Here is a 19,898-nt window from a genome sequence, read left to right on the forward strand (position 1 = left end):
TCATTTTGGAGACATATGTAAAGTCTGTGATTAGGCTGAATTCAATAAACTTTAATGAATACTTAGGACTTTATTTGCAGGGTTTTTGTCACAGCGAGTATATTAATGTAAACGACTCGGTAACAGAGCTGTAATTTCCTATTCTCCCACAATTTAGTGAACTGTCACAATATGTTTACTTAAGAAATGATAGAAATACGACCCCGGTTTAATTATAGTGTAGCCATTTTGCCTCAATATACTTGGGAAAGTGGTCTTATTGAGCTAAGCTTTCTTTATACTCTCCATTCTGCTTTGTAATTACTCCAGCGTGATTTATTGTCTTTTCTTTGTGTTTATGGCTGTAAACTGCTCGAGTGAATAAGTTGGTCTGAGAGCGGCTCGTCTCCTCACAGCGAGGCTGGAAATCTCCCGATGAATCCGAGATGTCTCTGCTGTCAAGACTGCTCACATCGCTCTCAGCTTCCAATGTCACTTTCAAGGCATAATTACACAAGTTGTGTTGATTAGTATGAGAAGCAATTACGGCGGCTTTCCGCCGCAAATGGGGAATGTGATGGCTCTTGATTGACAGGAAGCATCCTGGTTTTAATAAGTAAATGACTATGGTAATTCCAGGTACTGAGACCCTCTGATTTGTCAGCATATTTCAATTTTTTTTTTTGGGAGATGCCCTCTGATTTTTAATGAACATGAATTTGATTGAATCCCCCTTCATTTCCTCTTGTCTCTGCGTCCGTCTGTCTTTGCTCAGGCCGGTTCGTGCTGTCATAAAGGGGCCGTTCACCGGTCCTTTCTAAGCCATCCAGCTTCTTGATGAATCAATTCTGCTTGCACAAAGAAAAAAATTAATAATAATAATAAAAAAAAAACATAAAATGAGCAACCTACACTATTCAAATTGCCTCTTAGCATCTTGCTCGCTCTCACAAGTGCAGAAATCAGAGGGAAAAAAAATTATTTGTAATTGACACTTTGGGGAACATTTTTTCCTCTTTTTATCTGGCTTCCCAGTAAGTTATTAGCTGTTAATTTGTCTGCAAGCTCCCCTACAGCGCCAGATATTTGTTCAAATACTGGGATCCCCTCAGCGCATTTGTAACTACACTTCTGAAAATGCTGCCTTGCCTAATTATGTAATATAATACTGCCTTTTAGGCAAGTTTCTTTTAATTGAATAATATTAGTGCCAGCTAAGGCTAAGCAGTTGGAGCTGCAACGCTTAAAAGAGCAATCCATACTGTGTGAAAGAGTCATACAGTGAAATACTGTTCCACTGCAGGTTAAGACTTCCACACTTATGTCGGTTTTTTGACTAAGGGCCAAATATTTATGCTAAAACTTGATTGGCCCAACACTTAGTCTCATATTTCTTTCTTTGTTAACCACTGTTGGCCTAATCAAGTAATTCCCTGTTTGTCTTAGTAATCCCCTATAGAGTCATACATGCATACATATAATAAAATAATTTGCTCTTGCACTCTCTAGCCCGGCTGTAATTTATATGGATTGAATGAGTGCTGCATTGTGGAAAAGCACGAGTGGACCAAACGCTCGTTTGTCACCTCTAATAAATGTTGGAAATGTAAATTATGAACTTCTGCCTTCGGATGTAAATGCACTTTATCCCAGTCCCTTTAATGTAAACAGCTCAGTCCAATACATTAAAGGCTATGGGAGGGGGGGCAGTGGGGTATTAGATTTTGGGTTTTGACTGTTTTCACAATCAATAACCAGCACAAAAGAGCTCAGATGGAGAATGTTCTAACATATCTGAAGTTGCCTTCATAAATTATTGCATGAAAGCAGGCTTGTACACCAAAAATGTAAATACATTAATGTTATTAATAATGTAGTGACTAATAGTTCTATCAAGACTGTAATAGCAGTTTAATGGAATATGACAGCAAGAATGTATTACACTTCGTACATTCAGACGGGACCTCACATGACATTTATCAGATTTCTGTAACTATTTTTTTGATTATTTTGTAAAGTTAATTGCTTCTTTTCCCTTGAACGTCTTCTCCGGGAGAGGGACAGAAAAAAAAACCTGGTAATGGATATTAATTAATATGTGTCAGTTTCCTGGGTTTGATTAAAAATAATGAAAGCAAAATGCTAATAGGATTTCAGCGTTTCTCTGTGTGTGGCGTCCTGAGATTGGGGCTTTATCTGGGGAATCTTGAGAAAAAGGAGATAGTGTGAAAGTGTCTTAGCTGAAATGAAAAGGATGTGGTGCACAAACTGAGATAAATCTTTTTTAAACCTACTAAAAACAAAAGAGCACTTGCGTAACTTATTGAATTTTGATTATTCTAGTCTAAGAAGTGTGGTCAGGAAGTGTATTAGCAGCGTGGCATGTCTTAAAATTATATAATTCTCATAATGATGAGCTGGTTGAGATTATCAACTTAGACCAGGCTTTTTTTGAAGTTGTAAATTCAAAATATCCATTCAAGTTACTGTGGTGGTTTATAGTAATTTTAATAAAATGCATGAGAAAGTGCCAGTGCGATCACTGTTTTCTGACCCTTCTTCACCTGCTGCTGTGCACTGCAAGCCATCTGGCTGAAAGAACAGAGCTGCATTTTCCACTCACTTACATCAAAGACCAGTTGGAGTTTGTGGAAATATTTCCACACACTTCAAAAAATTACACTCAATCATGGCTTGGAATCTGAAGGAGCGCCACCTATTGGTCTTATTATAAAACGACACCTGAAATTTCTGTTCAAAGACATGTCTTGTACTCAATTATGCCCAGAATTTTTTATATGCTTACAATTTTTTTATTTTACCAACCAAGTTTTGTCTGTCTGACTGTAATATCAAAGGTTTGGGAGGGTGTGAATAATTTTTGATTTGTATAAAAAAGAATTGACCTTTCATTCAGACTTGCTGGTTGAATGAAGATGATTTTAACTCTAAACCTGCCAGGAATATGAATAATTTTGAGTATATATATATATATATATATATATATATATATATATAGTAATGTGCACAATACCTCAAATATATACCATGTGCAATAAACACTTAGCAGGTGTCCATTTTAGATTTTCAGCTATTGTTTTGCATCAAAATAAAATTAACAATAAAAAAACATAATTATAACCATAATAATTAGTGTACTATGTCAGTTTAGCATCTTTGTTGCTTTTATGCTTTCAGATGAAACGATGCAATAATTATGCCATGCATTGACTCAACATTTCATACTGACTCATCCGTGTTTTTCTTACTGAACGAACTTCATTTTGTATTGACTATAACTGTGAATGTGACAATTCTCCATAGTTGTCCTGCAGATGTCATGGCCAAGACTTCTTGCTTTTCTCCACATTCCCCTGCACTTGCCAGCAAAATGAACACCTTCTAAACACTGTTATTATGGTACGGCAAAAGTGTGAGGAACTAGTGAAGCAGAGGTTGGCACTGGCTTTACTGACAATTATCCAACACCTGGACTGGCTGCCTTCCCCGGCTTGTGCATCAACTCTGTCGACTTCTTGTTAATGCAGTGATTAACAGGAAGATTGCATTTGTTTTCCTGTATGCAGCTCTCCTGGCAGCACTACTTTGCTTTCTCTTTGATTAAAACAGTAGATGGATGGGTGCAGTGTAGCTCAGTCATAAACTTCAAAAGGAAGGGTGAGCACACAGTAACCACAGAATATAGAGTAGAGGATGAGCCACTCTTTTATTTTTGCTCCCCAAGTAGTGTTTACTGTGTACATTGGGATTTAAAGTGAGGTATTATTGGCTTGAGGTCCTTTGTAAAAAGTCAGCCAACACAGACAGTTGTTAGGAGTCCTCCGGTATCCAGTACTTGTATGTCTCCTATAAACAGAATGTCTTTCCATATAAGGGTTTATGTTTTTTACATAACTGTCCTCCTGTCTGCCTTTCCTTGCTGCTCTTTTGCTACGTCATGACTCTCAAAGTAGATGGAAGGTGGATTTAGTTGTCCTGGGGATGAAAAAAGGGAAGCAAATGGACTTTGGAAAAAAAAAAGAAACAGCCTGTACTTTTGAAATGCAGAGAGTGGCATTGTCATGTGTTTTCTGTGTCAAGGTCGACAGAAAATGTCAGAACAGGTGTGCGTCTGCTGCTGAGCTGCTTGCCAACTCAGCCCCTCTGCTGTAACACGCCACCCCATGTGACATTATAGTAGTTCACTATGGGTTGCTTCTTCTCATTCATTTGGAGGAGGCTGGTAAAAGTTCATCTTCTCCTGCTGCTGCCACGTGTGCGTTTCTTGATTGTCCATGGGTGTTGGCGCCTAAAGTTTGACGCAAATCACCACAAAAGATGCATTAGTCACATGTAACTTTCACTTTTCTTTTAGTTCAGGATCTTCCTGTTTGAGCTTTGCCATTTAACAAACCATGATTTTCACCACGATAAAGCAGAAATATCATACTCGAGTGTCTTGACGATTAGCTCAGTTAGCATGGCTATGGTTCTTGAGACAGCAGTGTGTTTATTTTATTGAAAATATGAATCTTCACTTTTCCAAAAGACTCCTAACATTTCCAAATCCAATATGTTCTATGAAACTGATGATGAAAACTTCTAAAGGATTAAACAGAGCAACTTTTCTGTTCTCTGTTTAGCCTTCCTGTTTTTCTTCTCAGTCTTGCTCTCACCCGCTCTCTAGCAGCCTGAATAAAAGAAATTGGGTTACTCAGTAACAATTTCATATAACATAGCTTATTAAACACCTCACTAATACTGAGAATTACTAAGTTTTTTCTGAGTAAGAACTCCACAAGTAAGTTATTTCTGTGTCCTGATGGCTGAAAATGGGCTAATTTCTCTGTCTATTTCTATAAACAGTTCTGAAAGTCAGTGAAAAGGTCAGCAGCCCTGATCGTCAAAGGCATCTTATGTGTAAAAGAATAAAAATGTCTGCTGTTCTCAACATTGTACCAATCTGCATCTGGGAATTATGTTGCGAAACCTGAAATGTGTGTTTGAACTTCTCAGAAAAGGCGGATAATGTTCAGGTGGGGCAAATAAATGTGCTTTTGTCATTTTCCAACCACCACATCCTTCTGTGTGCAACCGAACAGGTTAAGGAAGGTTGAAATAATGAATTCTTATTGGAACTGACGAGCTGTCTTTTCTTTCTTCCTGATTGGGCTTAATGAGATGAAAGGCAAATGCTACTTCTCTGACCCTGCTTTTTTCTCCTACTGTCAGCACTCTGCTGTTTGTGTTCTTATCCCATTCTCTCACTGTTGCTGGAAGTTGGACACCTCTAGAAAATGAGATCTAGCTTGCATTTTTCTTTGTCACCCAGTGTGAGCTCTTTCAGACTCTGTATTTTCCCCTTTAAAAAAAAAAAAAACAAACAAAGATGAAGGCCCTTAAGTTTCCTCCCTCATTTGATGGTGATTTCATCCCGACTTGTCTGCCACTGTAGATGTGTGGCCCATTGTCTTGGCAAGTGTGTCTAAATGTTTCTGACAGGTCTCAGTGAAAGACAGGCCGCAAGGGTAAACTGCCAGCGCTTTTCCTCCCCCCCTTCTGCTTGGCGCCACTCCATCCTGCCCTTCCCCAGTAGATGGCGATGTTTATCTTCTCTGGCTGAGCTCTGGACTAGATGCGCCTCTTTTAATACGGCCCATCCATCCCGTCTCTCCGGCTTTCTGAGGAAAGAGGGGTCTCACCCTGTGTAAAGGGTCATGCCACCAATTCCTAGTCGCCTTTGAAGACCATGAAATTGCTGATCCAAGACACATGATTAGTGTATTCAAGTTGGTGACTGGAGAAGAGTTGACACGTGATTACAATGTCAGTAGAATGTCACAATCTGTTGAGCTGTCTTTGCGCGGACAATTCAATACTAAATGTCTAAGACGCAACAATTTGATCAATAAGATGGCGCGTTTGACTCTCGCTCTTTTACTTTTTAAAAGTCAGCTGGCATAACTGGAAATGGGTGCCAGCAGATTGCATCTTCCCCTCATTTCATTCTTTCATTTTCCTATCAAGGTGTTTTAGTTCAAACTTGGCTTGCTCTGTTCCGTACTAAAGGGTGTGTGTGTGCACGTGTGTGTGTGTAAGTCTCTCTCTCCCTGTGGCTGAGCACCTCCCCAGTGAGTGGAGCGGTTTGGATCACTGGAGGAGGATAGGCTTGTCACTGTAAGTTGCCCGTGACAGAGGCAGCTCTTCCTCCTGACACCACAACACAACTTCTGTGGTGTGTCGCTCGGACACAGGCTCCGCATTGTTTTCCTGCTGGTGCCGCTTGCATTTTGCTTCAATCAGCTAATAGGATGTGAAAGGCCGACGGGCCTCGATGATATGAGGGAAGATGCACGGAGCGGCAGAGGTTTTAAGAAAACAGTTTGTGTTTCTTGATGTTATTATCCTGGTCGTGCAGTTGCTGCCTTCTTTCTCCGGTTGCAGAGATGGACAACAATGAATACACAATGGTTTTGGAGATTAGGGCATTGAGGTTGTTGCCTTGTTTTTATCTGAGAAACTTTTGTGTACAGCTGTAAGTTGAAATATCATCAAAAATGTCATTTATTGAAATTCATAAAGGAATATTGCACACAGTACTATATTTTAGGCATTTTTTCAGTTTTTAGTTTCTCTGAAAACTACACAAGACCAGCAAAAGGGCGCTGAAATAAAATTAGTAAAATAGAAACTTTTTACTTGATTTCAAGCAGCTTAGAGTCTTCCTCTCTATTCTGCCTCCTTCATCTGCTCTCCTCTTCTTCCTCCTTTGCCATCACTGCAGCCCCTCCTCCAGAGTCTGGGCCCGTGATTTCCAAATGAAATGTAAAATTGCCTCCATTTAAAAAGCAGTCTTTATACCATTTAACCAAATCCAGCCCTTTTCTCTCCTTAGCCCAGGTAAGACCCTTCCAACGCCGTTTCTGGTTTAGTCGTAGTAACACCAGTAATACAATGGTTGTACTTTTTATAACTGTGCGGTGGTTCTGGTAAACACTGTGAATCTCCCCCTCAGACTCTAGAATGGGCTTTCCTTTACAGTCCAAGGTTGAGGTTATCACTATAACTTTTTCTACCACTTGTTTCCTTTCCCCTCAACTTTCCATTAACATTCTTTTATATGTAAGTCTTTATGGAGATTCAACGTTTTTAGCAAGGACCTTTTGTGGCTTCCTCCTCTTTGACTCTTTTCCGTCCAATTCAACTCAGCACTATTTGACTCGACACAATTTGTTGCGTTTTTCTTTACAATGGAGCACCACCTAAATGTGGGTGGGTTTGTCATAGCAAAAATAACAAGACGTGATTTGTATGTGGCAAACCACCGTCAAGCTCCCACTATAGTATTTTCTCATCAGCCACCATACACAAAAATGTTTGCACTTTGTTATTGTTAGTGTTGATTTCAACATTGCATTTTTTCCTTAAAGCATTAGAAAATGCTCAGACGCTATTATGAGTTTTTAAAGGAGTCTTTCTCGTGACTCAACCAGTGACTGCCACACCGTAGCCAATCAGTGACCAGAAATCTTCCAAAATCGCATTTTCAGATTGACTTGGCTCGATAGATGCTGCAGTTGAGTCAATGCTAAAAACCTGAGTTAATGCAAAGTACTTACTGGAAAACTGCAAAACCTGAATGAAGTAGGCTCAAGTTGAACTGAGCCACGCTAGGGGGGAAATGGACTCATGTGGAGGGTACCTACGACTGCTTGACACCTGTCAAGTCAACAGTCTTTAAAATAATTATGTAAACAACATAATATTTCTGTTTGAAAGTAGTATTTCTATTGCTTTTATCTAATATTTAATTTAATAACAACTGAATTTTGGGTTTTCATTCACTTAAAGCCATAACCATCGAAATTAATATAAATGCAGGCCTGAAATACATCATTTTGTCCTTTGTTAATCTAAAATATGACTTTCATTTTATGAAATTTAATCAAATTTCTCAACTTACTGGCTATATTCTAATTTATTGACATACATTTCTATATAGTTGAAGTTTAAAATATTTTGTTTAGGTCCGTTTTTAATTTTCACTTTTCGTCCACTAAACATCTGTACTTTGTGCTTATTGGATCAAAATATAAATTTCACAGTTTGAATAGTAATCTGCTAACGTTGTGATACGCCTGTTACACAATTTGACTTTTTCTGAGTAACTAATAATCACTTGTAAAAAAAAAAGCTACACTAATAAATGCATTAGTCAATTAATAACCATTTGTTGCGCCTTCCGTTCATGCAGATTTGCATTGGAAACTTTTGAGGTCATAGCTGAATGGCACGTACAATGATATCATCAACATAGCGTCAGTGCAGCTTTTGTTCTCTGAGATAAGACATTTCTGTTGCAAAATCAGTAGCCATGATCAGTGATGATTGATTTTATATGAAGGCCATCGCGTTTTACCGTTTTTTAAACATTTTCCGATATGTCGATGTCTCATTTCTCAACCAAACCTTTTGTTTTTCTCTGATGCATTTTTGAACCACATTATGAGCTCACTCTTAGTTTTTTAGTATCAAACTGAGCTGTCTTTTTAAAATTATTTTTCTTACTTTAATTTGCTTACTCTCTGGTACTAAAAAGCATGCGGCGCTGCTTGTCACAGAATGTCATCGCTAACTGCAAAAGGAGGAGAAAAAAAAAGAAAAAGAAAAGCTTCAAATTACAGGAAAGAGGCACTGCATTAAAGAACAAAGGAGATCGATGGCAGTACATTAAATTTTATGCGAATGGAAAAAAAATCAACTAATTAAAATTGATTACTCCTGCTTTGTAAATGTGTTTCTGAATTAAATTATTGTATGAAAACATTTTGACCAATTGAGGAGCTGAGGAAGTATCCATTACTGGATTGCAGCTGAGAAGGGGCAGGAATGTTTTGTGGTAGCTAAGTAGTTTGTTGTGCTCGACTGTGAGTCCCCCTCCTCCTCGTCTCCCCCCGCTGCTAAAGTGCCACGGGTTAATCTCTGATGACCCTCATCTCTCAGAGCAGCTCCAGACTCACCGTTTGGGCCTTTTACCTGAATTAAAAGGAACATGCAAGTTAAAAATGGAAAAAAAAGGAGGTGTCGGACCTCTTCAGAAAAAACGGTTCTTTGGGCTTTCAGGCCACCATTGAGGGGGATGTCCTTATCTAAACTGTCATCTATCTCTCTAGTTTACTAAAGGCAACCCCCGTCAGTGACACTGACAGTTGCACAAAAAAAAAAAAAGTCAGAGCTGGCTTCATATCTGTTAGTTTTGCTCAGGCTTAAAAGAGAAGACAACACTTTGTTGCTTTGTGTTGTTCTTAACACTTTCGTACTTCACACAAAAAATCAGGTAGACCCTTTTCTGACTAATGATTATATAAACAATGAGGCAATCGCACAATCGCCTCATTGATATACTGACGAGTATATCAGTTCGACTGATATACTCGAACTGAATCATAAAATGCATCTGATCGTTGCGGAAAATTTCTGAAGAACAAATCGTGGTCTCAGCTGTTTTGTCAGCGTCCTTGTCGGATAAGTTACTCGGCCTTCTGTGTTTCACGCCCTCAAACCTCATTCAACGTTTCCATGTTTGACAGTGAAGTGCTTCTGAATGGAAAGTTTGGTCTGGAAACGTAGTGGCCTTTAAAAAAAAAAAAAAAAAAACTTGATTTCCGTCCAACAAACCCCCACCTCCTTTACAAATTGCATAATGTGCTTTTGATGTCATGTTTGCAGCCCTCCCCATGGCTCTGTCACTGATACAGTGCTGTATGTTGTTATTTTTAAACCTTTGCCTAGCAAATGTCAATGATGTTTTCCATGACCCTTTTTTTCATCTACTGAAACTTTAAGTCTAACCTTTAAATTTCATACCCTGGGTTCATTCAGTAATGATTAACTATATTTTAGTTAACATAACACTTGGAAAACTAAGCTGCTTTGTATTTTTTTTAGTGTGAAGATTTCTTGTATTATAAATTAATCTAATCAGAAAAACAAATAAATAATGAAGCTTCATCCTTTTTTGTGGGGTACATCTCTTCCCGGGCCTGTAAAGCTTCAGTGTCTGACCAACTGTTACCTAAATGGTTGGGTCAGTATCTCACTTCCTGATGTCTCCCAGGGTCAATAATTCCCCATAGCCGCTCCCATGAGGCCTTGCCTTTTCCTGCTAAAGGTCAACATTAAAGCAGGGAAGGTGTCACAATTAGAAGGCCGTTTAAACCTGCTCTTTTAAAAAGATTAAAAAGCACCGTTGGCCACATCAAGCAGTCAGGCGACCAAAGGAAATACAATAATTTCATTAAAACTTAATTCCTTTCTCGCAGGGCTCTGATATCAGAACAGTATTGGGTTAAGTCATTTAAGAATGCTGCCCTAATAGGAAATCACCCATGAAAGCACCAAATTAATATAAAGCTTCGTTTAGTTTTTTTTGGTTTTTTTGCCGTCTCACATTGTCTCGCTTTTGGTCCTCCAAACATGTGTTCCAAGCGGGGAAATTTGAGACCACCCTAACCCGATTTTTGATCATGTCTACCAGTGTGTTATTATATCAAGGGCACTTCACAAATGCACAGGCCAGGGCAATTTGGAATGAATTGATTCACACTGAGAATAAATCCTATACTTGCTAATGATTTTCTTTTAGCCCTCGACTGTACTAAGACCCAACTTTTTGTTCTACAATGTCCTTAATGTCTCTGTAAAACGGACCGCAAGGAGTTGTCCTGTACATTGAGGGATTGGTTTTTATTTAAAAAAAAAAAAAAACTAAGACAGTGACAGATGAAAATAAAATGGCTTTAAAATTGTTTTATTAATCTATGATCTTATTCTGGATTAAAGTCAGATTTGGGATGAAGAATTTGCGTAGCTGTTTTGACGCATCATTTAGCAGTTGTGTAGGTCTGTATTTTTCATACCATTTCTATAGTTTAAGAAAAACTGCCAGATAGATCTTTGTTGTTGGTGGCTTAGGTTATAGTGTAACGTGATGTTCCCCATCACATTTTATTTGAAAACTTTTTACTGCTAAATTATTGAATAAATAGACAGATGAGCTCAACGACTAATATATTTATTGTTTTCAATCTGTTATTTAACCATCAGATTGGTGCAAAGTGCTATTATACCACCTCAGCTTGTAAGTGTTTCAGGAACTAATGATGATTCATGTCTTTGAAAAAAATACTTTTTTTACAAATGTGAACTGTGGACGCTGACTTTGGGATTGGGGACGTTTTTGCTTGCTGCAACCTGTTTTGCACTGAAATGCTATTTTAGGCCTGAATAACTTTGGTAAAATGTCAACCAGTTTTCACAACTTGCAAACAACAATAGTCTTTTCCAGTGTCCCATCAGTACATTTGAAGCAAAAATTAATGCCAGTGGACCAAGAGAAGCACCTTTTTCGTCCATTGCTGTTGTTTGCAAATGTGACTGAGGCGTCATACAGGCCTACTAAAAACATGTAGGATCTGGACTTTTTCATGTAAAAAAATAATAACAATTATGGTGCTGAGTTATAGTGAAACCATGATAGTTTTACTCAAGATCATCATACCACCAGAATCATGGGTAAACCTATGTAAATATAGATGACACCTTTTTTTTTTATTCTACTGTGTTTTCAAATCAGTGGACTTAATAAGCTTCCTTTTGATTTGAACTGAATTCTTCACCTGAAACCTCTGTATTATTAAAAACAAATGAACTTGAAACACTTCAAGTCAGATTCAACACATGAAGGATAATTTAAGGCTTTTCTGTTCAGACTGGAACCAATCAGATACTGCAAGTGTTCAGGTAACCTACCTACTCCCCATAATGCACATCTGTATAACATCCATAGGTCTTACGGTACGTTATAGTTAAGTGCCATTACTAGTTAGAGCAAAAATATACAACTGGTTACATGGATTCCCTCAGGCGTCCATCCCTGTGGTTCGAACTTAATTGGATTCCAGCCTCATTTCTCACAGTTCGAGGCATCACCGTTGTAATTTTCACACAAGTGCAGTGCAAAGTCTGGTCCAATTCAAACTCAATAACATTTCTGTAATCTTGTCTGTTCATCAAGTTCACTCTCTTTAAGTGTATTGGTTAATGTTATCTCTTCCTGTGATTGAGTTTTCACCTCTTTTTCAGCTTTACCTGACACTTTATTGGTTATCTGGTTTGCAAAGATTATTGCACTTTACATGGAGCACTTTGGTGCATTAGTAGTCAAAGCTTTACAAAGTTTCCCAGTTTTTCTTTAAGATTAAAATTTACTAGTTGTCTGCCAAAAAAATTGAGAGAATTCTTCAAATTTTTCTTTTTTTTATTTATATCGGCAACACAAATGCATCTTGTACTGTTATCCATCATGCGCACCCTAAAAGCTCAGTGGTGTGCTACCCAACACTATAAATGGGGTGATCCATGAGTCAATAACAAGAGTGAAATCAGTGCAATGTGGTTATAATTGATTGAGATGTCTGGATGGAACTTGTGCAAAGCCTCTATGTCATCTGCTAAGAAGTGCACTTTTCCTCTCCCAGAAGATCCACCACTACGGTTTTAACCAAATGGACATTTGCCTCATTAGTCTGCCGCTGAGCAAGCTGCGGTCCTTTCTGAGGTATCATACTTATGCCTGTTAACATTGATACAATTTTCTTGTCAATAATTGGACAACTGAAACTTTAGGGCAGTGTAAACAAGGACTGCTCATTCAGCGTATTCTTTTCTCTAATAGGTCATTACCTCTTATAGAGTTTGCACCGCTTTGTAGTTTGCTGGACTGAAAATTTTGATTTATTGTCTTTTTTTTTTTAAAGTTGTCGCCTACAGTGCCTTGAAATGGCATCCATGCTCTTGAACCTTTTTCACGTTTTGTCATGATTATGAACTTATGAGCCAAAATGAAGTAGTGCAGAGCTTTGAATTGCAAAGAAAATGATACACAGATTTCAACATTATTGCTTAATCCAAATCCAGATGATTTTGTGTGCATAAATTTTCATCTCCACTTTAATCTGACGCCTGTAAATAAAACCCAGTGCACCTAATTGCCTTCAAAAGGCATCTAATTAATAAACAGAGTCAACTTGTGTTTAACTCAAACAAAATCCAGCTGTACAGTGAAGGCCTCAAAAGTTTGTTGGAGAACATTAGAGAACACACAGCACCATGAAGACCAAGAAGCATAACAGACAGAAAGTTCTGAAGAAATTTATGGCAGGGTTAGCTTCTGAAACAATATCCCAAATGTTTAGCAATTATTGAAGCAAATTCATCTAGAAATGGAGAGATTATGTCACAAATGCAAACACACTAAAATATGGTCTACCACCTAAATTGACAAACTGGACATTATTAATCGGAGAGGCATCATTTATGTTTGCAAAGGGCTCTGAACACACTCTGTGACACATGGTGGTAATTGCATCATGCTGAGAAGATACCTTTCTTGACTGGGAAGCAAGTCATACCTGGAAAGATAGATAAAGCTACATAGAGAACAGTACCACAAAAAAAAAGCTTTTACAGCTGCAAAACGCTTGACTGAGGCAGAGATTCACCTTACCGCAGACAGAGACTCTAAACATACAGCCAAGCGCTTCAGTTGGGTGGTTTAGATCAAAGCATATTCATTATTCATCACTCAGTTAGAGTGGACAAGTCAAAGAATTAAAAATTGCTTTTCATTGATGCTCCCAATTCAATCTGAGCGAACTAGAACTGTTTGGAATGAAGAATAGGCAAAAATTTTACAAGTGTAAAGCTGCTAGAGACAAACACAGATAGACTTGTGTTTATGAATTTTCACACTACAAATATTTTCCTTAGTTTTCTGGTTTTAATTTGTGAAATATTTCAAAAACCATGTTTCCCCTCTCACTTTCTTCTACTCAAAACTGCAATCTGTTGAAATATTACAGAAAACGAAATACGTTCAAGTTTGTGGTTTTGACAGAAAAACTTCAAAGGTTAAGAAATACCATTGCAAGGTCCTGTTCATTTGATAAAAATTTTCATTTTTATCAAATGAAATTTCTCAGCGTTTTGAGTGTATCTGCTAGCACAAAGCAAAGGTTGCGGGTTCATCATGAAAATGCCATCCTCTTGTTGTCACCATAAAAGTTGAGGGTGCCTAATTTTAATAAAGATGCAGGTATTTCCACATCCTGGGAATTATATACATGTTGTGAAACCTTTTGAACACCATAATCTCTGTAAACTAGTAGATTTGTGTGAAATAATTTGAGCAATGATCACATAAGTAAAATTGCGTTGCTTCCTTGGAGTCTATTCCTGTAGTTTAGAGAGGGCCAGCCAGGTGTTCAGAGAATTCCAGAACCTCAGTCGATCACCGCACCTTTGTGACAGAACCTCAGGTTTTTAAACATCTTCCCTGCCACTTCCGCCCATCAAACAACTTTAAACTACGATTCTTTTGGATTGAAACAGGTTCATAGTATATGCAATGCATTACCCAAAATGAATTACCACTGGCAGGGCGCTCAATCACTTTGTATCTTTCAACACTAAGAGAAAAGAAGAGTAATCAAAACCTTTCAAGCTATTAGAGGGATGACTTTTACAATTGAATCATGGGGACCACAGGTGCGATAATAAGTCATCGAAACCTCCCCTCCAGTGTGTTTCTCCGTTCTCTGTGTTCCCTACATATTTATCCATTTTAGGAGGCGCCACTTCACGGCGCCCACTTCAAATTTATGTTTTAATACCATTTGAGGAAGATACCTCCCCCCCACCTCCACCAGCACTACCTCCTGCCTCCAATTCTTGGAAATGCATACTGGGTGGAAAATTAAGGTGCATCTCGAAGGAAAACATAATAGAATCGATGAACGTGGTGCACTTAAAACTACTGATGTTCTGATGCTATTTAACGTTCTGGTGCATTAACGTTTCAAGTCATTACAACAGTCAGGCGGGGTGATTTGATCACGGCAGGTTTTTAACTGGAAGAATTACAGAAGTTTTCTGCCTCGGATTCTCAAGTTATTAGATACAAATGATCACCTCTGCATTAAGTATAGATTTTCTTCCACTGCGCACTTAAGAATGGAAGTTTGTCTTTAAGAGGGTAATAGCAAATTAAGCTCCATACTCCATTTGTCCGGCACTCCTGATGGGCTAATTTTATAACTGCTGATTTGGTCATTCTCCACATTTAGCAGGAAAGTGGTCAGGTGGTCTTTTTCCTCACTACTGACTACGAGGGGAGAAGGAGGGAGGGGGGGTGTAAATGCAACTATCAGATGGAATCCATTTATTTTTTTTCTCTTCTTTTTAGCTGCGGTGGATTTATAATGAACCTTTTTCTTAAGGAAGGTCTAGACTCTTGTTTAGAGTGTTAACAGCATCAGTTTCCTTTAGGGTTACTCACATTACGTGATTACGAGGGAATAAATCCGATTTGTCTCTTTCCAGGTTGCAACTGCCGTAAAATTTCTGCAGAACCCGAAGGTACGCGAGAGCCCCCTGGCCACCAGAAAGGCCTTCTTGAAGAAAAAAGGTCAGAGACTTTTCTTTAATGTTTGCCAAATCAAGCTTCAATAAAACCATTCAGCATTTGCGTTTCAGTGTTTTGTTTGTTTCCCTCTAGTTGGACTGGTCCAGAAAGGTCAGAAATTTCAGCTATAGCTTTTTGCTCACAAGGGCGTGGAGGGTGTTTGGTCCTAAAATGGGTCGATTTAGCTCCATAGTACGGGATTCAGGCCCCGTGAATAAATGACACACCAGTCAGGATGCTCCTTTGGGTTCAGGAAAATTAATATTGACAAACTCCCCCTGAGTTTTCAATGGAATTATCAATATTGCCTCCTAGCATTTTAACCCTTTTACTTAATTTAATGGTTATTGTAAATTTGAGTGACTGCACAGTAAGGGTTTCTGACAAGGGAAGGTTGAAATATTCTCTGCCATCTAACTTTTTTTTTCTTTTGTAATTTATTCAGACATTTCACATTGTAGAATATGGTTTGTGTAATGAAAAAGGCAAAAAAAAAAAAAGTTTATTACGCTGAACTCATTAAAATCGGCTCGATATAAGGCAACTGTTGAATTGTAGCTCTGTGGTTGAGCAGTGATGACAGAGATATGGGAGTGTGTGTGTGCCCTTATACAGATTAACTCTTTGTGAGGAATGTTTTTATTGTAACTGGTCGTGAGGCAGTTCAGTACTTAGGGGACTGTGTCAGTACAGTGCTGAGGGACTCTGCCTGCAGCATTAGAGGAACCAAACAGTGAGGAGTGAGCCTAAGAGCTCTGTGACTTGGGAAGGTAACCTGAAACCAAATCCATGTTGGCCTGCTGCTACTACACACCTCTCATATGACTGTAATGATTGTTAATATCTCTTTACATTTCTTCATCTTTTAGCCTCATTATTGACAGACAGTTCCCAATCTGCTGTTGTTTACCCAAAGCCCGAGCCGGATGATGTAATGCCGTGACTCATTTTCTTCCTATTTTCAGCTTTGTTGTGATATTTGTGGAGCCCCAGCGTCCAAAACGGTTTGCTTTTACTGCACTTTACATCCATGAAATATGTATGACCCTTTAATGCAGATTTATTTTGGTAAATCTCTTTCCACTGTAGGTCTAAGCAAGAAGTCTTGATTTGCATGAAGACATTGATCATAGGGAGAGAGCATACTTATGAGAAATGAAGCACTAAGCACAAAGTATGTTTGAGTAGCTTTTTGCACTACTCATAGCTCCGGACTTTTATTGCAGAGTTCCTTGGCAGGGAACCTGGAAATATTTTAAGCATTGTTATTTTTCTATCTCCTTGTTATCGTATTAGTTGCTGCTTTGGGCTTCAAGTTACACTTCCGACTACTCTATGTTGTTTTGTCTTTCAGTTGCATCTAATTGCAAGATCAACTTTAGTACATTTGTGGTTGTAAAGGAATGCCTGTCTTAGTTTTCATATGTAAAGTTCCACAGATTTAGTTTTTGTGGATTCTAGTCTGGTCTGTACATTCAAATTTCAAGATAACATATGTTTTTGATCCAGAACCATTTTACCTAAACATTTAGCATTGTATTTTGGCCATGTAGTCTACAAGCTAAAATTATTTAATTAGCAATGTTGATTATGTAGGATTTGAACAGCTGATATAGATTTTGGGCAATTCAAAATTTTCTTTAGGAGCTATGATATAAAAATAGCAATCTAAATATTGCTATGACACATATTGGGAGCAAAAGTCAGGGCATGGTTTGTGTGAGGTAAAACATTTGCTTTAAAACACAATACCTGATTCCAAGATCACCAATGTTAGAGTCAAAGCAGATTTAGAATGGCTTCAGGATTTCTACATCTGTTTAAACGTGATTAAAATGGACTTTTCTCCATGCATAGAAATGAACCTATTTATAAAACATGTTTGTTTTAAGATATCTACGAGCTCCTTGCTGCTTCTTGTTGTTGCTAACTTGAACTACGTTGGACTTTTTTCGGGCAGCAACAGGCTAATACTCTCCCTGCGTCTTCACCCAGCATGTGTTCTCTTCTCAACCTTTTGACACAGAAACTCAATCATTTCCCTCATTCCACAGTCGCCACAGAAAATGTGTCACTCTTAATTTCTAATACAGTTTAATGCCATATTTATGTAAATACTTCTCGATTTTACTCCATATTAGCAGCCAGAAATGTCAAAGCACACATAAAATGAAACAATACCATCTCCCTGTAGAGTGGAATTTAAATTGGATTCCTCTTGCTGCCAGCGCTTACGCCGGACAGCTGATGAAGGGGAAAATAGGGCCCACTTTGATTGCATGTTGCAGAATCTTTACACAATAATCTCAGTCGTGCATATTATTTTCCAGCGTATTTGGTGTCCTGATCTGCATGGAAGGATGCCTCTCTGGACACATTTTTCTTTTTTTTTAAAGTGATCATAATAACGTAGTTTATTTCAATATTCATTGAAAAATATAATTTTCTGTTTTCCTTTCTCCCGTCAATTTCAGAGAATGAATTGGCTATTATGCAGTCCAATATTCCTCCTGCCCTTCTTAAGTCCTTGAAGTTGAATAAACTGGCTGAAATATTGAAAGTTTGTCACTTTGATGGAGTGAAAATCAAGATGCTTTTTGTTCTGTAACAGAAGAGTGCAAATGAATTGCATTTTCCACTGTCATACAACAATCTTGAAGCAATTTTGCTCCTCACAAAGCTCTGTTAAATTTTAACCTGTTTGAGTGAAATATAATGCGCGACAGATGAGTCTAGGAAATTGTGCCGTCTGTGTCTTCTACAATTAACAGTTGCAACAACTAAAAGAGCATAGAGCCCCATTTTGGCTCCACCATTTAGCCCAGACGATTAGCAGTTTCACACATAATTACCACAAAAATCAAATTCTCAGGACAAAGTCAAGAGCATTTTCCAGCTTTCAACGTGTCACTTTGACCGTGGCCCCTGAACTGACATCACTTGATTACAAAGCTGAACGTAATCAGAGCCGAGGTGCTCAAAACCTTTTCAAAATAAGTACAACCACAGCAAATACACATTTATATTTACTGTCTACATATACATTTTTTTCTAGTACCTTACCAAGAGTTGATCAAAGGAAATAAAATATGATCAGAAAATATTTTGGTCGATATTGAAATCATGAATATTTCCTCTTTGAATTGTGAGAAACTGTGTATCTGTTGCCTTCAAAGCCATTAACAGATTTGTTCAAGTGCATCATATAAAAGGAATCTCAACTAATTAAATATGGCAGACTTTTACAATCTCTAGAAAGCAAAATGGTAAATTGAAAGTAACTAAAAACATATACAGTATATTTAAATTACAAGAAAACAATGGATTACGGTAATAAGATAAGAAAAGTATATTCACAACTAAAAACAAGTAAGTTAGTACTGCTACTTTTTGCTAATTCTATACATTTATTTAAATTTTGGCAATATTTCTGCTGGTGTCCACTTTTACTTATTTATTGTTTGAAAATATAAACAGCTTACCTAAAGCTGTGTAAAAATAATAATAAAATTAGAAGTTTATAAGCCAACCCTGGCCTCAGAATCCAATATGGCTTCTTTCTTCTGACTGATGTACTGTACTGTTGGAATGGTTAGTTTACCTGTTTGGAGCACTTAAATTCCACTGGTTCGGTAAATAGTCCACTTTAAAAACGTGATTGAATTCAGTGGTTGTGACATTAATCCTAAAGTTGCAGTGTTTAATCTTAACTTGTGTACTGAAGTAACCCATCTGATAACGGGTAATCTATTTTCAGAGCAGTGCTTGCTTTTGTTTGTATGGCTCTCTATGAATATGCTGACATATTTGGTAACAAAAGTAAATTTTTAAGTTACTTTTATTATTTCAATAAATACCACAAAGTGTTGTGATAAAAGCAGTTTGTTTTTGTTTGTTGGTTCTTAAATTAGCTCCATATTAGTTAGTATTTTTATTTTGTCTTTACTTGTAAAAATGTTTGCCAGTTTTTTCCCCAGTAAACAATTACTTAAACCAATACAGTTTAATTTAGATAAAGTAAAGCATTATTGTATTAGAGGGACCGTTAGCCTATAAAATACAGTCCATTTTGTACCCATAGGAAATTCTATTTTACATTTGAATGCCTTCCTGGTTATTATTGTGTTGAATAAATGATACTAATAGATTTCACCCTGAGTGGAATGCCGATGTTCCAGGGTCAGGGGGATTACAGGTGGGCTTTTTGTCTATTACCATACCTGGTATGAAGGTAAGGGTAGGGTTCATCATCCCAGATATTAATAGGATGTTGTTTGTAAGTGGGGTTATGTGACTCACCTCTCGGACAAAAATGACAATGACCAAGGCCTGTGAGGAAGGTAAAGGGATTGATGTGGTTATAAATTACTCCACGGCGCCACCTAGCCGAGGCCTT

General features: G+C 37.8%; 1 protein-coding gene across 2 annotated transcripts in view; it reads left to right on the top strand.

Annotated features, from left to right (window-relative positions):
- pex14 (peroxisomal biogenesis factor 14) overlaps positions 1-19,898 on the top strand; it is a 62,465-nt gene that overhangs the window by 9,681 nt on the left and 32,886 nt on the right. For both annotated transcript variants that reach the window (XM_023331490.1, XM_005808223.2), the window contains exon 3: positions 15,421-15,505. In XM_023331490.1, the coding sequence (XP_023187258.1) occupies positions 15,421-15,505 (85 nt within the window). The remainder of the gene's footprint in view (positions 1-15,420; positions 15,506-19,898) is intronic.

The sequence above is a fragment of the Xiphophorus maculatus genome, chromosome 1, assembly GCF_002775205.1.
Source record: "Xiphophorus maculatus strain JP 163 A chromosome 1, X_maculatus-5.0-male, whole genome shotgun sequence".
Taxonomy (NCBI): Eukaryota; Metazoa; Chordata; class Actinopteri; order Cyprinodontiformes; family Poeciliidae; genus Xiphophorus; species Xiphophorus maculatus.